Source organism: Plectropomus leopardus, chromosome 5 (assembly GCF_026936395.1).
Source record: "Plectropomus leopardus strain MGB_pleo_1.0 chromosome 5, ASM2693639v1, whole genome shotgun sequence".
NCBI lineage: Eukaryota > Metazoa > Chordata > Actinopteri > Perciformes > Serranidae > Plectropomus > Plectropomus leopardus.
Window position 1 is genome coordinate 36524183 of NC_142180.1, and position 24930 is coordinate 36549112.

The 24930-nt window shown below is 41.3% G+C and overlaps 1 protein-coding gene across 6 annotated transcripts in view; it reads right to left on the minus strand.

Annotated features, from left to right (window-relative positions):
- btbd8 (BTB domain containing 8) overlaps positions 1-24930 on the minus strand; it is a 41878-nt gene that overhangs the window by 12138 nt on the left and 4810 nt on the right. For 3 of the 6 annotated variants that reach the window (XM_088078142.1, XM_088078141.1, XM_088078143.1), the window contains exons 3-16: positions 22870-22986; positions 20725-20904; positions 18688-18812; positions 18236-18350; positions 15192-15281; positions 13099-13179; positions 12920-13016; positions 12046-12134; positions 9334-9436; positions 8663-8845; positions 7898-8068; positions 4807-4936; positions 3513-3574; positions 671-1205 (exon numbers count right to left, since the gene is read on the minus strand). In XM_088078142.1, coding sequence (XP_087934268.1) covers positions 671-1205; positions 3513-3574; positions 4807-4936; positions 7898-8068; positions 8663-8845; positions 9334-9436; positions 12046-12134; positions 12920-13016; positions 13099-13179; positions 15192-15281; positions 18236-18350; positions 18688-18812; positions 20725-20904; positions 22870-22973 — 2065 coding nt within the window. In that variant the 5' untranslated portion in view covers positions 22974-22986. The other 3 variants (XM_042483734.2, XM_088078144.1, XM_042483735.2) reach the window with 3 other exon arrangements.

Below are 24930 nucleotides of genomic sequence, written 5' to 3' on the forward strand. Positions count from 1 at the left end.
CACAATCAGACAGAAGACAGAGACAGAGCTTTACTTGTGATAAGAAAAGAGCAGAGGAGCAGAATCACTTTCAAACCAGAGAAAATTAAGCTTCTGGCTCAAAACTGCTCTGAACTGCTCGAGCAACAACTGACATACGTGTGACTTCCACATCCAGTGTGAATTCAGCATAAGAATCCTGCCTACAATGAGGAGGCTCAATCTGCAGTGGAAAACTAAATCAAAACAAGCACCTGGTACTAAAAGCCAGTCGGGTTGCACCATGCAGCAGAAATTTGGCACAATATCAGTCGGGAATTCCCCTCCTCCCTAAAACCATCCACTCCACAAAGGCTCAAAGTGATCAGTCACACCCCTCCTGTGTGACAGCTGTGTCTGCTTTGACCTCTGCTGCTCTGCTGAGAGTTTGTACACTGATACCAGCCGGCTGCCAAGGACAGCCGCATGTGCTTTGTTTCCTGATAAATCAACATTCATACATGACACTGCCCTTCTCTTCCAAAAATCCCTCTTGGCCATGAAACAGCATTCATCATACTAATTAGCCTGCAGGTCCTTTAATATTTCAGACAGCATTCAGACACTCGAGCTCGGCTACAGTGATTTCCTGCGATGTAATCGGTGTCAGCCACAATGATGAAATGTAAAAAAGTCAATAAAGAGTGTGAACCTGGGATAGAGTGGGTGTCATTGCGAGGGCTCCTGGCACCGTTTTCTGGCGAGGCGCTGCCCGATGTGGATGTAGCGCTGGGTTGAGCTTGGGCGGTGCCAACAGCGCTGTCAGCTTTTCCTGTTGAGCTCTTCTGAGCCTTCATTACTGTCTGGCTCGCAGACGTGCAGCTCGGCGGAGACGTTTTCGGCCGTGCTCCTGGGTTTGGCTTCTTGTCTTGCTCTCTGGCTCCGTGGGAGCTCCTGGGGCCGTTGGCGCTGGCTGCATCACGCCTGGCCCCTGCAGCTCCGGTGCCGTTAACAACTGGTGTGGCAGCTGATGCCGTCTTTGCTTTTGCTGCCACGTTCCTATCTCCTGGCTTCTTCACATTCTTTGCTTTGTGAGCGTCCCCCGATTTGTTCGCTGTCCCCAGTCCATCAGACTTCATGGCTGATGCAGCACAACGGGAGGAGGAAGCTGCGTTTTCAGACGCCCTCTGGCTCCGGTGCACAGGGGGACTCTCAGGTGCAGATGAAGGGCATTTTACAGCCCTTGACTGCAGAAAAAAAAACATTATTCACACTCACTGTAAGACTGGATTCATCAGCAGATATTCAGAGCGCAGTCACATGAAACTGAATAATATTAGTGCAGATTTCCATGAGCAACTGGAGCAGAAAATATGCTGACTAACATCACCTGAATCCTCTGTCTATTGAGATTTCTACAGTCTGTACTAATCAGGCCTCATCCACACGAATAGTTTTTCATTTTAAAACTGTGCTTTACTGTTTCCGGTTCTGCATTTGAAAGGATGACAGCTTTTAGTAAAAACTCCCCTCGTGATTTTACAATCTATTCAAATTCAGATGGAAATTCTCATATTTTTAATATTCACAATTTCAATTTGCACAATATGAGGGTTAATTGAAACTCGCCTAAAGAGCATCATCCATTGCCTGAAGATGCCATGGGTGGTGGAGAAGGAGTAACATTACACAAGCTGGATGAAAACAAATACGGATGTAGCATAGACTGTATATAAAGATAGACTCTTAACATCTCCACCAAAGTGAAGCCAGAACATCTGGATCGCCCCCTGGTGGCTGGCTGCAGTACAGGCCATAAAGCCCACCCCCTCCATGTTAGCAAAAGGGACATAGGCCAAAACTAAAAACTCAGGAAACACCAAATACATTTTTCCAAAAGATGGTTTTTGACACTGAAGGAGGTTCTCATCACCCTGATCTTTGTGATGATCACCCTGATAGTTATTTGATGCTATAAAAAGGGGATGTGACAGCTGTGTGTGCCTGTCAGTGTGCTTACAATTAATGCAGTTGCTCCCTATTGGTCACACGGGTGTATAGACAGGAACTCAGGATCGCTACCGCACAGACTTTGGCTCCAAATGACGTCACCAGAACAAGATGGCAGCGGCTGCATACAGGTTATTTTTGCAGCATTTTTGTACGTTGGCTTATTTTTGCGCAGAGGACAGTACCTTGATCTTCCGCAATATCGGGCCCATAAGGCTTGCACACTAGAGACTTGTGGCAGCCGAATGGGCACAAGTGGTAAACTTCTACTGGAGGAGCGACTGACTTTCAATTTAGCACTCCGCTAGCTTGAATGGCGGTCAAAAAGATTTAATCTTGCAGCTCTTTTAGACTTTCCAAATATTATCAAACTGTCGTTTGGCTTGGGTTTTGATGCTCAAAAAAAGGTATCCATTTTTTTACAGGCATCTCTTTCCCATGTATGTCAATGGGAAAAAGTCTTTCTGGGCCCCATAGCATCACGAGACCCGCCCGCACGGTGTAATTACACTTATAGCCACTATGTAAGATTTGCTTCAGAGCCTGGTGCACTTCCTCCAGGCTTGGTGGAGACGCGTCGTCCATCTTTATATACAGTCCATGGTGTGTAAGCTTTGCTTTCATTTTTTTCGCATGACACATCATGACTCATAAGACCCTATCAGGAAGTGAATGTAGATTTCTGTGTCTCTGTTTTTAAAAGACTCAGTTTCAGCCCATCCAGGCTTTAACTCAACCCCAATCAACGCGCAACTGTTTTTAAAACTAAAATGAATTTAGCAGCATTTTCAAAAGTCTTAGTTTTAGGTGCCCCAAAATGTTGGAGTAGTGTGGACTCTATGTGTCAATGCAGCAAAAGTTAATCATTTAAAAAGCAAATCATATTAGTGTGGATGTGGCTTCACACAACCGAAGTCCTGCTATTGTAAATCCTATTTTTTCTCCATTTGTCCAACAGTTCATTTCTTTGAAGTTTTTTAGCAGACGTTAATGAAGAATAACAGGGTTTCTTTTTTCTTTTTGTGAGCTTCTGCTAATTAACTAAACTATCTGGGAACTTATAACTGCCTTTTAATGTCAGTGGAACAATTTCATCAGTGAAAAATGTCCTGAAGGTTCAGAGAAATTGAACAAAAAGCCAAAAGACAGGCAAAGTCCTTGTTTTGACTGTATCAAACCACTTCCCGGGAGATCTGCAGGAGCTGCGCTGCTCTTAACCACTCATGCCTAACATGTTGGCAATCCCTCTCTGGATCACCTCAGCCAGGCTTATCTCAGCTATACATCTGTTTAAGAGAGGCCGTGCTGCTCATTTTAGACTGCGAGGGTGGGGCATTTATGACATACGGCTTCTGATGGATTGTAATCGCTGTCAGGGATTACACAAATTTACATGGATTTCTATGAGCTAAAAATAGCCTCATAAGTTCACATCAGCAGCTGATGGCAAAGTTTTGATTCACAAATGTCTCAATGTTTTTTGTTTCTCAAACAAAAATAAAACTAAACAGATGTTAATGCATGTTTAATTATGATGATGTTACCTGTGAGCTAGTGAATACAGGCTTTTTACCGAGTCTCCGATTGTCTCCTTTATCAATAGCATCTGTCAAAACAGGAGAAAAGGAAGATTATCAATTAGGGAGTTAGTGTTTTGCCTGCAAAACAGACTATTCAGATCCAAGAATAGCACAGATGAAAAGACACTGCCAAGGTCCCTCTTTATGTGAACTAGAGGAGCCGATCTTTTCATTCACAAATTCTCACTCCCACACCCTCTGTTGTTTACCCTTTGACCATTAGGAGACAAACAATAAATCAACGCATCGATCTGACGAAGACTATCACAAACAAAGCACGACCATTTCTATACTTAAAACAAGAATTTCTGATCCTTTTCAAAACCTTTTGAATTATTTTGTTTATTCAAAAGCGAATTAGGTGAAATTTAATCCATTCTAGGGCTCCGACTAAAGATTATTTTCCTTATCGATTCATCTGCCGTTATTTTTCACCATCAGTTCATTAGATGTCAATAAAATGTCAGAAAATAGTGAAACATGCCTTGAGTAATATCCCACAGCTGAAAGGTAAGATCTCAAAATCATGTTTTATCAGTCAAAAAAAAACTAATCAGTTTATGATCATGTTTGACAAAGAAAAGCCTCAAATTTTCACTTTTAAAAGGCAAATGTTGACAAGCAAATGACAAAAATGATCATTCAATAAGCAAAATAGTTCCAAATTAATTTTCTATCAATAAATCAATAAATCGTTGCAGCTCTGCTCCAATCACTAAAGTGAATTTGTTATGTTTGCATGTGAGCCCCAGAATCTGATTTTAAGATTGCAAGAGATGTAGCAGTAATGGGCACACACTGATACCAGCCACATGCATTATTCATGCCGTGCATTTCAACACATTACGGGCTCAACAGTGAGGAAACAGTGAGCATATTCTTTGCAGTTGTGGGGGCTTTTAATCATGTGTGCACCCCTGAAGACAGGAACACAGCCTTTCAATCCCACCCTTTAAAACAAGCATGGTGCGTCTGGGGCATTTACCGTGTTGGCGTGCACTCTTCTGCACGTTAAAAATGTGGCTCACATGAAGCAAAAACATATAAGAACAATATATAGGTTAGTTATAGCCAGGCCAGGTAGGTGAGTAGGAAGAAATCAGGCAGCAGCATATGCTCCAAGGTCTTGGGTTCATCTCTAATGATGCAGAGCTTCAGCTCTAGGCGGGTTAGGGAGGAAAAAAACATCCACACACACTGCAGCATGAATATCCTGTGTGTGAGTAGCTAAAAAGAAAGGAAGGATTTCCTTCTTTACCTGCCAGTATCCTCTCCCTGTGTTTGGAGGACAGGGTCTCCCATCCCTGCGTGTGGCGGACGGCGTAAAAGGTCTGAAGCAGGAAGGTCCACAGCCGAGCGCGCAGCGTACAAATCTCTTGCCTGAACGGCTGGCGGAAACAGAGGAGAGAGAGGCAGAGAGGAGAGAAGAATGGAAAGGGGTGCGCTACAGCACAAGCGAATCAGCAGCTGCTTGAAGAACCTTTCACCATGGCAACAAATACCCCTCCCTCCTCCCTCCCTGCCTTCCTCTGTCCCTCCCTCCCCCCTCCGTCTCCGTTGCAGGATCCTCTTGAGCTCCCTTGAGCGAAATCGGTGATGTCAGCGGCTGCTGCCCATACTCCTGTTTCCACGGCTGATTATAAAAACAGGGCTGGAAGGTAGGGAGGAGCCATCTCTACCTCCTCTGCTGCACTGACCACACACGCCCCTCAGCAGCAGATAACTCAGCCAGATTAGTGACGGCCACTGGCACACGTCACAGTCTCCCTCGGCCTAATCCATTCTGCCATACTGTACGGTATTTACAGGGGTTATGCGCTTTAACTCGTGCAGCCAGGTCACTTTCCCCTGGAAGTCGTCTCACGGGCCGCCTGCTCACACAATGCATACTGTTAGTCTGTAATCTGACAGATGCAAATTCTCTTCAACAAACATGAAAACTTACACTTTTAAATTTTATACTTAAAAAGCCAACATTTCAAATCTTGTTGATGCATCAACTATTTTTTATGAAATTAGAAAAAAAAAGGGGGGGGGGGGGGTTGACAAGTATTCATTTCCTCCTACTCCTTTTGGGACATGAAATACTTGTGTTTGTTTAGTGAACATGTCCAGTGGGCATTCTGGTGTTGTTTTGCTTTTGCTTATCATTTATTTTGTTCTCCTATTTTATTTGGCATTTTTTAAATAAATATCTGACTACCTTGTACGTCTGTTTTAAGACAACCAAAGGGAAGAATTGAGATGGAAGCTTGATGAATTCTGTGTTTAAACAGACAAATCTGCTATGATCTAAGGTCAACATTTCTGGTTCTGAATAATCGTTACATGTCAAATTATGATGTATCTTGAGATGACTTCCTGTTACTGTCTGGCTAAAAGGTCGTGTGTTGTGTGTTTTCAAAGATAACATGAGGGGTTTTTGAACTTTTCAAGCGCTATTGAGTAGTTTTTCTGAGTTTGTCCTTGTTAGGGCCTGAGCACTGAGCGGTGCGAGGACCCTCTATGAACGGAAGGAATTCAATTCAATTTTTTTTTTTTTTTTACGAAGCGAATGGCATTTTTGGAGGTCTAAACATGCTCAAAAATGAATTAATCCGAATTCGATTAATTTGATTAATTCGATTGACTTCACATTCCACGACCATTCTCAACCCCTTGGCTGTCTGCGTGCTGGAGCGTGCAGACAGCCCGCTAAAGTGCGGACATGTCTGACAGCCCGCTCCAGCGTGGAAAAGTGCGAAAGCCCACTCCAATGTGGAATATGTGCAACAGCCGGCTCCAGTGCAGACATTTCTGACAGCCTGCTCCAGCGTGCAGACATGTCCAACAGCCCACTCCAGTTCGAAAAAGTCCAACAGCCCGCTCCAGTACAAACATGTCTGACAGCCTGCTCAAGCACACAGACATGTCCGACAGCCCGCTCCAGCACGCGGACATGTCCGACAGCCCGCTCCAGCACGCGGACATGTCCGACAGCCCGCTCCAGCACGCGGACATGTCCGACAGCCCGCTCCAGCACGCGGACATGTCCAACAGCCCGCTCCAGCACACGGCTCTGTGTGACAGAACGCTCCAGTTCGGACAAGTCCAACAGCCCATTCCAGCACAGACATGTCCGCTCTCATGACACTGAGGAAAATCTCAGCCAAAACACAGCCAGGGCAGAAGTGTTGAACAATCATGTAAAAAAGTGAAAGACTTTGACTCTGTGTTTGACAGCCACAGCATTTCATCATCGCAGATCAAACAGCTGATGGTCCGAGAGCAGCACAGTGAGACAGACAAACAGAGCGCAGCTTCTCCCCAGAGCACCAAAGTGTCTGAAACAGCCAAATTTGCAGAGGTGGAAAGTGGACTTCTTTAGACTTCTACAGACTACTTTGTGTTAGTTTGAGGTTTAATCAGACTTTGGATGAATTATTTAGAAACACCAGGACGCATCGCTCCGTGTCTTATCCAGCAGCTCACGCTGAGCTCTCATTATTATTACCAGGGGCAGATGTAATGTTTTGGGGGCCCGGGGCCACAAGCACATGAGCTTATTTTCAGCCTTTCTCTAACTGTGAATGTTGGCAGGCTGTTGGCAGCTATAGGAGAAGTAGGCCTACTCAAAAGTTTTTAATTCCTGAGTAAAATGATTAATAGCACAGAAGTTTGACAGAAGTTGAAGTCTGAGTCCTGCAGTCAGGAGAGGTTGGCCTATTATCAGCACAATGTGCTTTAATTTACCTGAAGTTTGTTTAAGATGGACCTTTTAATTTTTATATAATGCTGGAAAATGCAGTAAATAATAATAATTAGTCGAATACCCCAGCTGTAAACCATCTTCAAGTAGATACCACAATTATTATCATAGATCATCAGAACGATTACTGATGATTAATTAAGAGCTCTCATTTTTAAACAGACTTTTAAATTTACGGCAGAATTCAGGATAAAATCAAAAGATCATGACCAGCGAAATGACTTCCAGAACAAAGTGAAGCCAAGGCCATGGAAGCACATAATGTTTGTTAGGACAGATTTTAAAGAGACAGAGAGCAAATATTTCTTACAGAAAGGTTAAGCTGTGTTCACACCTGTAGGTAGGTTTACTTGGTCCAGACAAAAAAAGGAAAACATTTTAAATTTTTGCCCTTTAACAAGCAGATCAAAATTCAACATTTTTCAGGCAGTTTGAGTGTTGTTATTTGGTCGACATTAAGGTTTGATTTGCGTTGTTCTAACTGGCCTTGTTCAACCGGACTAAAGACACAGATCAGGTGTGAGCACAGCCTGACGCTCTCAGTATGATGTCTGTTTTTGAAAAGACAGAGTGTTCGGCAGACAGAATCTGCTTTATTTACCTCCTCTTGTTTTTGCCCTCCCTTCTCCAGGAGCCAGTCCTCTTCTGCGTCATCTCCACACAGATCGTAAACAGCAGCGTAAAGATTGCAGCAGTTGTCCACAGTCACACCTTCTCTGATGGCTGAACACAGCTTCTTCAATAACGCGGGCTCACGGGTGAACTCTTCCCTCTGTACGGGCATGAAACAGACACCGAGGGGCAAATTCACACAGAATAGACCGAGGCCACTGAAAGCACCATAAATTGTGAATCACTTGCAACCACTATTAGTCCTGTTTTAAGGTCCAATTCTCAAAAAAATGTTGCACTAATGACTTTACACCTCAAAACAAAATAGCATGTATTTTCTCTATATGCCAAATATGTTAAAAATTACATACAATGCATGTCTTTATGTTTTGATGGCTGTGGGATCAAAAACCAGTTTGAATGGGTTTCAGTGGAGCATTTTGTGCAGTTAACAGTATGAATATAACAATTTGGTTTAAGGAGTGCATTTTAGACTTATTATAGGAACTATGCTGGAAAATCCAAGTTCAAACAATAAATAAAACAATTAACAATCTTGCAAAAATGAAAAGTGGGTAAAATATGCCAAATAGTCCCTAAAGGCTAAAGAATTACATGGTCTCTTTTAACCTCATTTGTGCAGGTGTAGCAGCGACAAAAGCTGAGCAATCCTCTTGTGAATTGGCCCATCAGAGAACCACATGCTGAATCTGTGCCAAGGTCGTGCATTAGCTTGACTACACTGCTGCCTTACCCTGCGAAGGTCCCTGAAGGCCTGAGTGCGGACCACTTTCGGGAGGTGCTGGACGATGACGTGCAGGCTCTGCTCCTGCAGCTCCGTGGCGAGACTCCTAACCTGTTGGGCCCACTTGACTTCTGGGAGACTGCCAATCAGCTGCTCAGAGCCACAGAGCGTAGTTACGGCGTTCTGCACAGTCTGAATGGAAACATCTATCAGCTAAAGAAACTCTCTCTAGGTGAAAACACAAAATAAAGAGGAATGAACACAGCTCTTTATAAAAGCAGTCTGTTATCCTGCCCAGGACCTATTGATCAGCCGAGGGAGTCCCAGCATTGTGTAATGCTTCTTGGCCGACTCTGAATCTCAGTACTTGCCAAGAGTGAACAACAGTACATTAGTCTTTCTGTACTCACATAATGCACTCCACCTCTTTGATAGTGATGAAACACAGAGTCACGATTCAATTATCAATTACAAGGCTGGATCACTCCCCATCTGTCTGCGTCCACATCACATCCCTAAATTAGTCCTTCTTTAATAACTGAGAATTTAATAAAGGTCGTCTGTCATTAGATTATATTTGAATTTCCTTCCTGTGGAAAAACACTGGAGAATGAGTTGATGATATTTGTGTAATTACACGAATAAAGAGCGGCTGATGACTGTGGGAGGGAGGAACTCACCATGGTTTCAGTAACAGCCGTCAGACAGGCGGCGTGCAGCTCAGGGGACAAGAGGGAGAAGTTTCTCTCACACCAGGTCTTCACAAAATGATCGGCGACCCACCTGAAAATACATATCACACTGTAGAGTATCTGCAGGTAAGTAGCTTTAGAGTCATATCAACCTTTTGAAACCTGGAGCGTTATCACTTTTCTCCTGCTGTTTTCAGACACCTTTCACAAGTATTTAAATGTCTCTCCAAAATATGAGGTAAAAAGACAATGAACAAAATGACAAGAAATGTCCCGCAAATTGCAGGAAATTAGTAGAAAAAATGTTTTGTTTTTTTTTTTAAAAAAGCTAGGGAAAAATGTCTAAGGGAAAAAAATAAAAGGTATGAAAAAACAATATTTCTAATTATCATGATTACGTATTTAAAATTATGTTATAGAGTTATATATACATATATTTTCTACACACACACACACACACACTTACATGTATATACATGTATATATATCTTTTTTTTTGTGTGAGAAAAACAATGACCAACAGCGCTGAACACAGGAGCCTCTATCAGCTTGTTTGTGTTATTGTGTGACTTTGGTGTTTAAAAGTGCAGGTTTGGATTTTGAAGTCTCACAAAAACACAAACTAACTAAGTGATGGAGGCAGCATTACCAGCGGCTCCTGTGTTTAGCGAGCTAAAATTTTTGTTTTTGTCAGTGGAGTCTGGCGGCTTTAGTTAATAAAGCTGTTCACGGCTGCCTCGTCAGAGCAGCCTGTCTGACAGAAAGGTGAAGTGGTAGAAATACACTCAACATAATGTACACTTAAACTGAAATTGTTCTTTTTAGGGTTGACTTTGTATTTGTTCTTTTTCTGAGTAAAAAAGGGACATAATTCTTGTTTCTATATAAAAAGCCAATTATTGTTCTTAATTTATTAGTCACGGTGTTAATATGGGGGTTAAAGTTAAGTTTATCATATAATATTGTATCGTGGTAAAACTAGTGAATTACACCTCTAATTAATAGGACAGTTCAGTTTCAGGACAATTTGACCATTTTTCCTCCAATCACTCAAACAAACTCGCGGAGGCCTCTCTGTGTCTCTGCAGTGTTACCCTGAGGCTCTCTGAGGCTCGAGCGCTCTGCAGAGCTTTGCTCGAGGGGTGAACAGTGTGCGCGAGGATGAGAAGGTCAGTAACGCACTGCTGCACTGAGCAGCGCCGCTCGAGTCACCGTCATACTCGCGTGACTCATCAGACTCAGCAGAGACAACATGGCACACGCACACGCACACGCACGCACACACCACTTCATATCAGAACCAGTTCACAGTCTCACTCAACACATCCTATCCCCCTGACCTACATTCACACACTTCTCGCCCGCTCACTGCAGTGTGTGAGAGCTTACAGTAGTGAGCGTGCAGAAGAATCAGCGACAGGACGACGCAAAAGTGAAATACTGTGAGATAAAAGCTGTGCAGCACACTGAAATATGACGACATGACAACATTTATGGTTAAATCTGAGCCAAGTGCAAAGACAAGCCTCTCAGTGAAATGCAATATACGGCTGTCTGTTAAGTATTCTACTCAAAGGTTATCTTTAAAAATGCCTTAACCCTGAACGATGAGTCACTTCTTTTAAATGCAGCTTTTTTCTCCAGTAGATGTAAATTCTTCCAGAAGAGCCTAAAGAAAAATTCATTTAAAAGATCAAAAACATCTTTTTCTCACCAAAGTGGTGCACTGAACCACATTAAAGCAACTGCATTACACAACTAACCCCAACCCTAGGCTAGTTAATAACACACAAGTATCAGCCCACATGTTGGTTACCTAGCAACAACATGCTGATGTAACTTGCAGTGGCGAGAACAGTGACAGGTTGGAATATGTGGCACTTTTTTTCCCCCAAAAAAATTACACAAGCAGCTTTTAAGGTCAAGTTTGACGGTATTTCTAATTTTAGGACCATGTTACAAAAATGAAAGACGTTTCTGTCTGTCTGTTCTGTGGTGTTCTCCACAAACGTTCATCTGATCAGCTTCACACTTGGAGGGTGTTTTGCTGAGGAACAAAGGAAGTGAGCGCGAGCTCTTAGGATCTATGGGACATATTTACCACTTTAGTTACAATTAGCACATGTACACGCTGTGTCGTGTTTCGAGAGGGGCTCTTTTATAACTGTGGCATGCTGGGTACAGCCCACTCTTTGTCACCAGCTACAGCCATAGATGTATAAGGAAAACTGGATTCAGTGTTGGAGGTTGGGCCCTTTTATTCCTTTGAAAGTTGCTCAGTGGTGTCTAAAGCCAAAGAAGTGTAAAATAACCTGGATCTTCACATCATTGGGCCCAGCGAGCAAACGCACCAGAGACTTTCACCAGCTAAGTCGGCTACTTCTGGTTTAGCGTTTTTTTGCAGATGTGTTGGTTATTTGTGTCTTTTGATGTATATTTTGATTGTGAAATTTATTTGTGGTGTTTTGCAAACTGACAAGCTGTATGGAAATGTTATAGGAAAAAAATAAAACATGAAAAAAATAAAATAATTGTGAATTTTGATTTTTAAACAGGCCTGTTTTGAGGCCTGAGTGCAACACTAGTTAATTGTAACGATTTTTTCCAATGTTTATGTACACAATGTAGCAAGCAGTACCAAGCTGTAACATATTTATGTAAAAGCAACTCGCTCAAGTAATGTTAAGTACAGAAACTCACCTCTTACAAAGCACGTGGAGGTTTTGAAGGCCTAAGGCGTGTGTGAGGGACAGGCACTCGAGAACTGTCCTCTGAACTCCGTCCATCGGCTGCAAACACACCAGGAAAAAAGAAAAAGGGGCATTTATACTCACACAGTGATTTGTGATGCTCTGAGGCTCCAACTGGCACAAACACAAAAGGTGTTCAGAGAAGTGAAACAACATTTTTATTGACCCTGAGCATGCAGGCACCGTACAAAATCAACAAGTGTAAAGCCGAAGGAATAAAACTGGGATTTGTTTACATTCAGAGCAAAAGCAGGCACTCTAAATTAAAAGATGAGGACAGAACCACACTTTAACCCTCTGAAACCTGAGCAAATTGTTTTGATTTCTTTTAAAAACATGGGAAAATGGTAATGACCAATGAAAGAAGAAATACCCCAGAAATTAGCATGAAATTTGTAAAAAAAAAAAAAAAAGTAGAAAAAATACCTCAATGTTATATTTTTTTAAATGAAAAAGAAGAAGAAAGTTAAAAAACAAAAAATGAGGCAAACAAGACATGGGAAAAATGCTTAAAAATCTTATAGAGCTTATAGAATCTTATAGAATTCTGTAACTGTAAATATGTAACTCTGATAATTACTGATATTGTCTTCTCTACATTGTTTCCTTTTTCCCTAGACATTTTTTTTGCAAACTTAAAAATAGAAAAAGAAAAAAATATATTTTCAAATCTAACTTTTGCAACATCTACTAAATTTTTCTTGCAATTTGTGGATCATTATTGCTTTTTTTCCCTTGTTTTTGATATTTTAAAAAATTTGCACCAACCAAAAGTGTCTCCAGGTTTCGAAGGGTTAACGTATTCACCAGTTTTCCTAACTGACCTTGGGGAAGAAGCGGCAGTAGTCTCGGGTCAGAACCATCTCCACCACGTCTTTCAGCCCCTCCAAACCCAGCATGTCTGCTGCCAACACCACCTGACTGCAGAAATAACACACCAAACACGACTCAGTTTGATTTCAGTTTGTATCTGATTTTTGGACAGTCTGTCCACATACAGTACCTTGCACTGGCTCCAGGTGGCAGATCCACAATGGCCCCATACATGAACTGGAGCAGGATCTCCATCTCGTCGGGCCCTAAACTGGAACGGTTAAGAGAAGAATCTGTTTAAAAGCCACATTTCTCAAGTTAACATTCAGAATTGTTCCAAATCACAGTCGAATGCCTTTTTTCTGCTGTGTGATTCAGCTTCACTCGACTAAACTCACTTTTGGTACATTTGGTGCTTTTCTCTTTGTTTCCACTGCAGACAGCACCCTCTCGAATTATACAGGACTCTCAGGTAAACACCAACACACCCCAAATCAAATATCTATCATTTTACATTATAATTTACAGAAATTTGCAGGAAAAAATAAATATTAAGGAACCAACTAAATAAACAGTAACCCCTGATAACACCTGGCGATTATCTGACCTCCTCTTCACCTCTGTACCTCGTGCACGCTCCGTCTGTTTCTGCAAACCAAGAGCACGCCAACCGCCAGCTACTGTATGTAATACACTGACTATATGAAAGTAACTGATACATCCCACTTCAACTATCACTTCAAAACAAAAAAAAGAGCAAGTCAAGTTGAGTAGAGCCACTGCATATTTATGTATATATGGATCAGGACTTTTTTTTCCTGTATTTCGACCCCGTATGTCTGTATTTATCTACACCTTTACACCAATTAAAGTTGAGGATATGTCCTGTTATGAGCTTGTCCTTTTTAGACACACGGTTACAATTATGGGTCGACCGATATTCAGGCCAATACAGAAACCGATTATTAGCACTTAATGAGACCGATATCTGATACGTGGAAATGATTTGCATTTACAGTAAAAATGAAAATATTTCTGTTGGAATTTAGAATATAACAAACTCCAACACAAAACTTTGTTTAAATATTTTAGCAAATGTTTAATCAAAACTGAAACTTCACTGAAGTTCACTGCAACTTTTTATAAAGTTCAGTGGAAATTCAAATAAAAAATGAATAATTTAAAAAGAGCTCCCTGAGGTTTTACGAAGCAAAGTTTCTCCCATGCTGACATTTTATTTGCATGTATTGCAGACTGCCTTCCCTGGAGTTGGTTTAATGTATTGTATGAACACTTTATAATTAATTAATTTTATCGGCGATCATTAAAATAAAACGCTGATACAGATAATCAGCAAAATGCCAAATATCAGCTCTGATAATTGGCAAGGCTGATTTTCTGTCAACTGCTAGTTACGATGAACATTGTTTAGTTTTTGGTCACACTCCTCCTGGATGTGTGTGTATGTCTGTGTCTGTGTGTGACTGTGCTTTTAAGTTTTTGTGTCTCCATTTTTGTGTAGTTTATGTTCTCACAATGCGCCAATAAAGATAAAAACGCAGCATATTATCTCTGTGAATCCAGACATATCAGTGTATTTTTTTCTGTCTATACTGCAAACACAACTGAGAATACTGTAAAATCCATATATGATGCAGCCCTCACGTGACCGCAGCCTTAGGGCCCTTTCACAGGTTTACCCCCCCGCACGTCAACGCAGCGGCTCTCCGTTCTGACAGCCGTGTCTTCCCCCGTTACCCTCAGATCTGTAATACTGAAGCGAGTGTCACATCTCTCCCTGGAGGAAAAAATGGGCTTCATTTGCTTTTACCCGCTCTGGAAGGAGGCTGCGGGTGGTGGGGAGGGACCGGGGGCGGCGAGGGCTCCTCCGCAGACAGCAAACGAGGAGACATTCATGCAACCTTGCTTGGTAGAAATCCGAGCGAGCCATTTGAAATTCCAACGGCTGTGTGTGTGTGTGTGTGTGTGTGTGTGTGTGTGTCTGTGTGTGTGTGTGTGTGTGTGTGTGTGTGTGTGTGTGTGTGTGTGTGTGTGTGTGTGTGTGTGTGTGTGTGTTTGGGTGTGTGTGGAGTTGCGAGTGAAACTGCATACTGTACAGAGGCCTGAATAATGAATGCAGCAGACGCAGTAATTCAGCTGCACTGTTCAGGAATGAAATGTTATATTAGTTGGAGCAGGAGAGGAGGTGTGTTATTGATCCTGCTGCAAGAGAGGAGGATGATGATGATGATGATGATGATGATGATGATGCACCAGTCTTACCCTTGCAGAGTGATGCACTGTCTGGAGCTCTCCATCCAACTCCCACTCAGCATGGCTCGAAAGTACTGAGACCGCGCACACAGGATCGCCCTAGAAAGCACATAGAGGGAACAGCTGCATGTCAGAGTCACACAGTTTTAATATTTCATGTTATCTGGTGAGCCTCTTTTCTTTCTTTTTTTTTTAAACAATATTTTTGATGATTTTTCAATTGCACATAAAAAATGCACATCAATATACAAATATACATCCCCCAACACATCACAGACAAAGAAAATAAAATGAACAATGACAATAATAATAACAGATCACAAATCAACTGAAATACATAAATTAATAAGATCAGAAATGAGTAAACGGAAATAAAAAAATAATTAAATGAATAAATGCATAAATTGGAATAAAAATGAGTCCCAAACAAAAAAAACCCTCTTCATTGACCTTCAGCAATATATGTCAACCTCTACAGCCCAAAACGTGTAATCAGCTCATTTTTCAACGCTCCAACGTGGTCCTACATTTTTCCAACATAGAACAATCATTCCTCTTGCATGGAGAAGTCATCTGGTGAACCTCTAAGTGTGTTTGAAGTGACAAGCAGGAGGACAAAAAAAGTAAAAAGTAGTCCTTGGAGACAGTGTTTTTATTCTCCCCATCCTCTGAAGATTGTTTCGACACAGATATGGAAATAAACCACCTCTGAAGTGTTTAGAGTTCTTAATTAGCTCCAATAATAATGGAAAAGGCTGATGACACATAAAAAGACCAAAGCCAACAATGAATTGATCCCTCTAACAAGCCTTGTGCACTGTAAAAAATGTTGCCCCTAAACTGCTAAAAAAGGCAGCCTGTTCTGCTCTGTGTGTGAGCAGATACCATTCACAAAAATATGTGAGCTCGAGCTTCACATCAGACGTTTAAAGCCCACATTTAAAACATGTTTCATGAAGATTTTGACTGCTTGAAATAGACAAACTTATTACTTCATGCCTCTGTGTTCTTTGTTATTGTGCCACATAAATGTTGTATATGTTGCAATGTTATCTATGTAGATGGCTGCTGGCATTTTGGCCATGTCTGACTCGTAAAAAAGGCTTAAATATATTCATAGAAAGTATAATTTAGGGGCATTTGGCCTGAGAAACTCTGGTTCAGCCTTTGGGTGTGAGCTGCAGCAGCTAACACGGAGCAAAGATCACTGCTGCAGAGCATCCGAAAAAATAGCCCTGCTTCCTCTCTCTGACACACTCTCGCTGCCTGGCCGCTCCCCTGAGCTCGAGCCGGGAGAAACCTGTCTCCATGGTTACCAGCTGCTACTACTACCTCTGCATCAGTGAATGACCACCCACCGCCGCTCCACAGTGACCTCTGTGGTGTTTCACGTCGGGTTAATGTGGCTGTGATGTTCTGAAGCGAACGCGCTCTCACCATGAATGCAACCAGTGACGGTTCTCTGACAGGATAGTCCGGATTTTAGAAACAGTCGGCACACCACCGGTTTAGAGAAGCAGGAAGAAGCACGCCACAAAAGCTCAGCAATGTGCTGGTGTGGACAGGGCAGCAGACATGTTTCTCAGAGATCTGTCAGAGAAGCCACCTCGCCACCTATTTCTAAAAGAAAACTAAACAATGTATCTCTTCACCTTAGCCTTTAAATAGCTCTAACTTGCTGCTTTGCACTCTGCTTTAGACACTGCTGCACATCTTTAAGATGTAGTATTTTTCTTAATTTTATGCATTTTATACACTCAATTTTTAGCTTTATTTTTAATAAAATGTATGTGGTTTTTATTTTATTTTTCATCTTATGTTATGTATTCTGTGTATTCAATGTTTATCCTTATTTTATCTTATTTTTACTATTTTTATCAAGTGTTTTTTATCCATGTTATGATGCATTCTTTGTATTCTATTCTGATTTTATTTTTTTTACATGCAGGTTATATTTTGTCTTTATGTCTTTTGATGTGAAGCACTCAGTGCATGTAACTTTTTTATTGTAAAGCACGTCAGGCTGCATTTCTTGTATGAAAGATGCTATACAAATAAAGTTTATTATTATTAGATCTCATTCTTTCTGTCAGCACCCAAAGCTCATGAATGTGGGTGAGGGTTGGAATATCGATGGACTGGTAAATCGAAAGCTTTGCCTTCTGGCTCAGCTTCAACACCAAAGTCAGACACAACTCCAGCATCACTGCAGGTGCTGCACCAAGCAGCCGGTCCAGTCCATCCATGTCGATCTCTGACACCCGGCTGCAAACAGCCCCAATGCACGCTGGAGGTCACTGTGTGATGGAGCCAACAGAACCACATCATCGGCAAACAGCAGAGACGCAATTCTGAGGTCCCCAAACCGGACCCCTTCCTCCCGCCGGCTGCGCCTTGAGATCCGTGAATATCACAAACAGAATCAGTGATGAGGGACGACCCTGGAGGAGGCCAACTCCAACGAGGAGCATGTCTGATGTAACGCTGAGTATGCAGACACAGCTCTAACTTTGGTCATACAGGGACTAGATGGCTTTCAGCAGCGACCCTGGTACCCCGTATTCCTGCACTACCCCGCAAATGCTTCTCCAAGTCTGCAAAACACATGTAGACCTGATGGGCAACCTCCCAAAATCTCTCCAAGCAACCAGACACAGGTAAAGAGCAGGTCCACTGATCCACGACCAGGACAGAACCAGCATTGTTCCTCCTGAATCTGAAGTTCGACAATCAGTCGGAGCCTCCTTTCCAGAACCTGGAGCAAACTTTCCCGGGGAGGCTGAGCAGTGTGATACCCTGATAATTGGACTACACCCTCTGGTCCCCTTTATTAAAAATGGGAACCACCACCCCGGTCCAAATCCATTTAATTGTATCAGGATGTAAAACTGCTTACTTCTGGTGTAAAGTTGGAAATTTTAACATGGGGGTCTACGGAGATCAACTTTTTTTTGGAGGAGCTTCAGGTTTTGGCACTTGGATTCATTTTTCTGCCCCAGAGGCTGCTGCTTCTATAAAACAAAAAAAAATACGGCGTTACTTTTTGGCTCTACCTGTGGCAGGAGAAGACCTGCTCCGCTACTTGGATGGTGATGTCGCACTGCTCTCCCCGCTGGTACAGATCCAGCAGGTCGGCTCCGAGGCCCGAAGCTGGCTCAAGAACAGCATCTGGAGTGAAGTAGAGAGGGATAATGAGGAAGAGCAGGAGGGAGAGGGCGACGAAGAGAGAGGCTACGAGACACATTAAACGGTGATATGTATGTGTGAAAGCAGAGGCAGCTTTTTTTAATACACTTGACTAAAAATACTGCAAATATTTAAAGAAAAATTAAAATAAAAGTATCCGTAGCATAGCCAGTAAGACAACAGGGATCCCAATGAGATTAGCTCTTAAGTGGATCATGGCTGAGATAACAAGATGTGAGGAAACTGGGGGGGGGGGGCAGCTGAGCGGCAACGTAACCTGGAATAAACCCGCCGTGGAGGAGCGTGTTCGTGTTTTCACCTGAGTCAGTGGAACTCTGAAGATCTGCCGAGTCGGGAACAGACGGAGAACTTTCTGGCACTGAGCCGTCCACGTCTGGACTCATTTCAGCCGAGCGCATGCTCTGGTCTGCTGTGTACACTCGCCTGGCGGGGGGGAAACTAAAGGTTAATTAAAACTGGGCCGGTCACACATATTTGAATTATATCTCATTTTATGCACAGAGACTTCAGAGACACAGAAAGTCGGCCGTAAGCTGAACTGTGCAGGATTTTCTGTTTTTCTTCAGTGAAGCATTTTCTGAAGAGGCTGGAAACCTTATAATGTCACTCAGATTAGATTTATTGTCCCAGAGGGATATTTGTTTCCACAGCCAGTACACAGAAACACACAGAAACACACAGAAACACGCAGAAACATACAGAAACACACAGAAACACACAGAAACACACAGAAAAATACAGAAACACACTGAAACACACTGAAACACAACATTTTCACGTATCGGCTCATTGATCCCGGCTCACAACAGTGTCAACGACTGTTCTGAGCTGCTACAGCAGAAGGAACAAAATCCTGCTGAAAGTTTGCTCCATTTTCAGTCTATGAAATCTGCTTTAATTTTTTTCCAGATTAAGTTTTTTTTTCCAAAAAATACCTTGCTAACACACAAATCTGGCTTTGTCTTGTAGTCTTGGATCACCCAGCACCTCATTAGGGCTGCACCTAAAGATTATCATCTTTATCGACTAATCTCTAGATTTTTTTTCACAATTAAATGATTAATTGCGTCATAATTAATATGTTGAAATTTCCAGGGCAAAAGTGGATTGTTTTGTTTGAGAAACAGTCCGACATCTCACTGAAGTCTCCCACCAGCAGTGAGGGAGTTTTAGAAAAACCTTACCCGACGCTTCACCTGTCTAAAACAGTTACGTTCTGAGGTGAACAATTTTTTTTTCCAGATAACCATAAATACCAAAAAAATCTATTTTTCCTAGGTACCTGAACTCAGCAATGTTGCAGTTGCTGTGTGTCCATGGTGTAACCAAACTAGGACGACTCTTTTCTTCTAGTCTTAATTATAAACTGCTAATGAGATGCAGACGCAAATCAGAGCATCAAAGACTCTGAGAGCTCACACTGCAGAGCCCGAACCGCTGCACTAAAAAACTTACACATGATTAGAAACATTTAGAAATATTCTGGGATTTGTATCTCAGCTCAGACATGAAAACGTGACATGCAATGTTTTTTTAAAAACTTAAGAAAATTTGCCTGAAGAGGGCAATGAGAAACTTAAAAAACTACCCAAATTTTCAAGAAATCAATTTTTAAAAAGTACAATTACCTGAAAACACAAAAAAACAAAAGTCCAAAACAAAGGAGGAAATAACCTGAAATAGGTGTATAAAATAATTATAATTATGTAGCAACTTTAATTATATAATTTCAATGAAAAATTATGATGATTATGAGTTAATTCTGAACATTTTTACTTATTGTTTTAATGTAAAATTTTATATATAATTTTATTTTATAATATATTTTCAAATATATTTTTGTAATATGATTTTATTTTTACATAAATGATGAATTTTAGATTTTTATGTTTTTTATATAATTTTCTACATTTCTTGCTAAGTTGCTCATTGCCTTTTTCCTTATATTTCCTAAAAAAAATCAACCCGTTTGTCCCGAGTTTTAAATACTTGTGAAAAGAAGCTCAATACAGCACAAGAGAAGTGGTGTTAATCAAGGGTTAAACAGTAGAGGTGTATGCATTGCTTCCTGTAACATGCAAATAGCAGCAAATCCTGCAGATCGTGGACGGCGTGGTTGGCGCCCTCTGTCAGAGAGTCTGTGAAACTGAAGCACTATGATGGCTGAACATCCCTGACTGAAAAGCAGATGCAGAGTTATGGCTTCAGAACAGCGATTAAAGCTTTCTTCTCCAGGGAAAAACAGAAACTGTCTAAAATCCCAAACACAAGAAAAAGAAACCACAAATATAAGCTGAAATCAGCAAAGCAGCAATCACACGAACCCACTGCCTACCTGAGGAAATCTCTCAACCCGGGCAGGTCATAGCCGCACAGGTGAATGACGGCGGGATCTTTGAGCGTCTGTCCCTGAAGGATATGAGGAGCTCTAGCCAACAGGACGGCTCTATGTGCTTGAAGCGAGCCTGAGCCGGCATGTAGAGAAACATCCGCCTCCAGCTCCTCCTGCAGCAACCTGAGAACAGAAAAACACAAAACTTTATCAGTGGCAGTTACCCCCAGTATAAATGTAACTATTTAGTTTCCACGGTGTATTTTAGACTTTTTGTAGGAGCTCAGAGAGAAATTCTTTGATTAAAGTAAAACCTCTATCCCTTGTGTATTTGAGTTTGTTTGTGTATGCATCGTGTAATAAGCTACTGGTGCCCAAATTTTCCTCTGAATTAATAAACACAAAAATTACATACATGCCATCAGTAAAAAAAAAAAAAAAAATAAAACAAACTAAGGCTGGAGCCAAGTTGGCAAAATGCTCATATTAAATGCAAACATTGAAAATAGACAATATAATATAAATGAAGACCCTCTAAAATCTGAGGTTCAAAGATGAATCTGGTGGCCTATTTTTCCACCAGCACAGACCTGAGGCGGTCCGTTTCTTCTTCCCCTTCATTATCTCTCGTCCCGCCTCAGTGACTGATCTGGGTGACCCAGAAATCCGTCCTCTGAAGGCCAGTCGGCCAGCGTGAGTTCACGTGCTGGTGCTACGTCCATTAATGCAAAACTCTGATGAAAAGTGTCCAAACTGAAGAACCGAGTGTGCAGCAAAGACCCCGAACACTCGGTTTGAAAATGTGTTTCAGGTGATCCGAACACAAGTACAAAACCAAGACACATCGCCGTTCACACCTGTGTTTATCACGCGTCTCCCAGGAGTCCTGCAGACCACTTGGGTTTAACAGTAAAAGTTAGCAGAGTGCCGAAGACGACCGACCTGAGAAGTGAGCAGTCACTTCTCTGCGTTTAATAACCAACAGTGACAACAACTTTTTAACAATTTAAAAACAGGGACAACAAACAGCAAAACTTGCCCCCAAAATAAATACATTTTGATATTTGTTGTATTAGTGATGGTTGAATATTAGCTGCTGTTACAGTCAGAACCAGAATCAGACAACGCTGCACGTGTGTTTACTGGTTTGGGCACACACCAGTAAACTAAACTGTTACAGTCATACTGTGAGGTGCAAAACATATAAACCCATTCAAACTGCAGTTTTTGATCCCACAGCCATCAAAGCAGAAAAACATGACTTGTATTATTTCTGGGTGTCATTCTGAGCTTTTGACTCTGAATTTGTCATTTTAACTATTTTCCACCTGATGACGTCATTTTTATCATATTTGGCACACGGAGAAAGTACATGCTGTTTCCACGAGGTGACCTGTCACAGTCAATGCCGAGTAAAAAAACTTCTTAGCATGTAGTATACTGAAAATAATTTATTATTTTTTGTTGTTTTTTTTTTCATCTAAAAACATAGTGGCATCATGAAATCAACCCAGCTTTTAAAGGGTTAAAATTCTGAGAAATAAATAAATATTTAGGATTAGGAATGATGTTGTTTAAAAACAAAATAATTAAATGAAAACAGAAAGTAATATTAATATATAATATTTTTTAAAGATTTGTTTTGAAAAACGCATTTTGTGCACAGAGCGATTCGAGTGTAATATTAAAGCGGGCTCTAAAGGGTTAACAGCTTACATCCAAAGTTTTCAACCACATCTCGCAGTCTTTCTCTGCAGAGATTTACATAATAGAAAGAGTATTAAAAGTAATAAAAAGAAGGAAAGGTTATGTAAAAAGGTCATTTGCATGAAAACTGAGGAAACTCGATCCTCTGAGACAGACTGAGGGTAAACGGGGTAATTTAAGACTGAAAATTGGTGGACTAACCAGAGACAGATTTTCTATTTTTCTCTTTATAACAGTTCAGAGTTTCTGACTGGATGATGGCAGACGCTTCACATGCCTCTAAAGAAGCTGCACACACAGCAAGACAGAATCAATAAATCTGACGTCTTCATGTGACAGCTCTGCGTTGCTTTGACCTCAGAGTGAAAACTTGAAGACCCAGGTCTTTGTTATCTGTCAGTGATCAATATTTAACCCCGTGCAAACTGTCACATGTCTTACCTGTTAAGGTCTGCAGATAAGGCAGAGGATAAACATCTCTTCAGCTGCTCTTTGTATCTGCGCTCTTTGGCCTGCAGCTCTCTCGCAGCCTCTGTGGTGATCATGGTTCATTTGTTTCTGTGAGACACAGACGAGACAGAAACTTCAGCCTCGAAATAAAAACAGGAGGAGATAAAACCCGGTGGCCTGCTGCGGGATTATTCTGAGGAATGTAAATAAATAAACACTTTTTTTTCAGCACTTCTTAATGCTGAAAGGTGACAGAGTTTTTGCTGTTAGTCTGATAATTACTGAAAGGCATTCCTATAATATCGCTTTAAAGAATATTTTATTATTATACTGCACCTTACTCCTGACATTGCACAAAAGTCTTGCACTGCTCTGTTAAATCCAACCATTGTTTTTATATTTTTCTTTTGTGTCGTATTTTAGCTTTTTTATTTTTTATTTTGAGTGTTTTATTGTGATTTTATGTGTAAAGCACTCTGTAACAGTGGTTTTAACATGTGCTATAAAGATAAACTTTATTTTCATTATTATCATTGGAGGAAATTGATTTGTTATACATATTTTCATTTAATTTCCTTGTAACTTTTGTTTCACTACTTTTTAGCACATTTTTGGGCCACATCTTGTTAAATTGCTTGTTGCCTTTTCCCCGTGTTTTTGAAAGCAATAAAACCAACGTGCTCAGATTTCAAAGGGTTAAATGTCTCATGAAGACAGTGTTATTTGTGCAGCATTTCTCCTAAAATGATGTGAGCTCCTCCTGACTCCCCTGAGGGAGCTGACATGATGGTCTCTGCTGTCAGGAGTGTAACACCACCTTTAACCACAGAGACACACTCACCTTTACCTGCATCACAACCCAGAGAGGCGCTGCTCACCAGGATGACGGAACAATTCAAACAAATTCACATATATGAGAGAAACAAATATTTAACCTTAACGTTAATATTAAAACAGCTTCAATAATAAAAGACACCGGCTTCACTTTAGCTTCCAGTAAAAACACCCCTGATAACATTACCAACAAAAACGGTTTATATCTATTTTAAAATTAAAATTAATGTATCCTGAAATAAAACACACTCTGCTACACTCTCTCACATATACTTTAGCGTACATATGAATCATTATTTGCTCTTTTGCGAACAAAATCTGAGCTGAAAGCTAAATACTCTCATTCTCCTCTCGAGGCTAGCATGCTAGCGCTAGCTAACCGGGGCGACCGTTAGTAGTTATTTATCTTTTTAAAACCTCAACCGGATCAGACCGGAACACATTAATTTCAGCCGGTAACCGTCTGTTAGTGTGAGGTTCGGTAACCGACATAATTACAGTATCTCCGTTAACGAGCTGACCCACTGACCGATGTTGTTGACATCACCGCTGCACGCTGCCCGCCGCCCACTACGACACGGTTAGTAAAACCCTGAAACCAAGGAGCGGACGAGACGTCACAGCCCGGAAGCTTATGCACATGCGCAGTGAACACGAGGAGAGAACCGTGCCTTCTGATGATGCTTTCAGGTGCTGCGTCTATCCTCGAAATTCTGGAGAAACTCTCAATCAGACGCTTTTGGTTTAATCTGGTGAGTGAACTTCAGTTTCAGGCTTATTCGTAAATTTTAGAATGATAATTAAAAGCTAACGACAACAAAAGTAATACTGATCAAGTGATCAACATTAAATTAGTTTAATACTTAATTATTAAGAATTTTAAAAAATATTGAAAACTACCGACCTTAAAAATGTCTAAACCTGTATATTTCCCACTGCCACTGAACGCAGCAAAAACACTCGCCCCCGCGTGGCGTTGATGTCATTGTCCTCGCCTGCATCCTCACCCCAAACCTCTGATGTCAGTGCAAATGTAAATGTGTGATCAGCATTACAGAAAAACACAAACACAAAGGCTGTCAAATCCTGCTGAGCAGTGAGATCCACTGCAGAGCGATTTGGTTCATTATTAGCACAACTCTTCAAATAAGGCAAACTTTATAGGGTTAAACTGGAACTACTGGGTTTGTTAATGGTTAATAAATATTTGATTAAAGC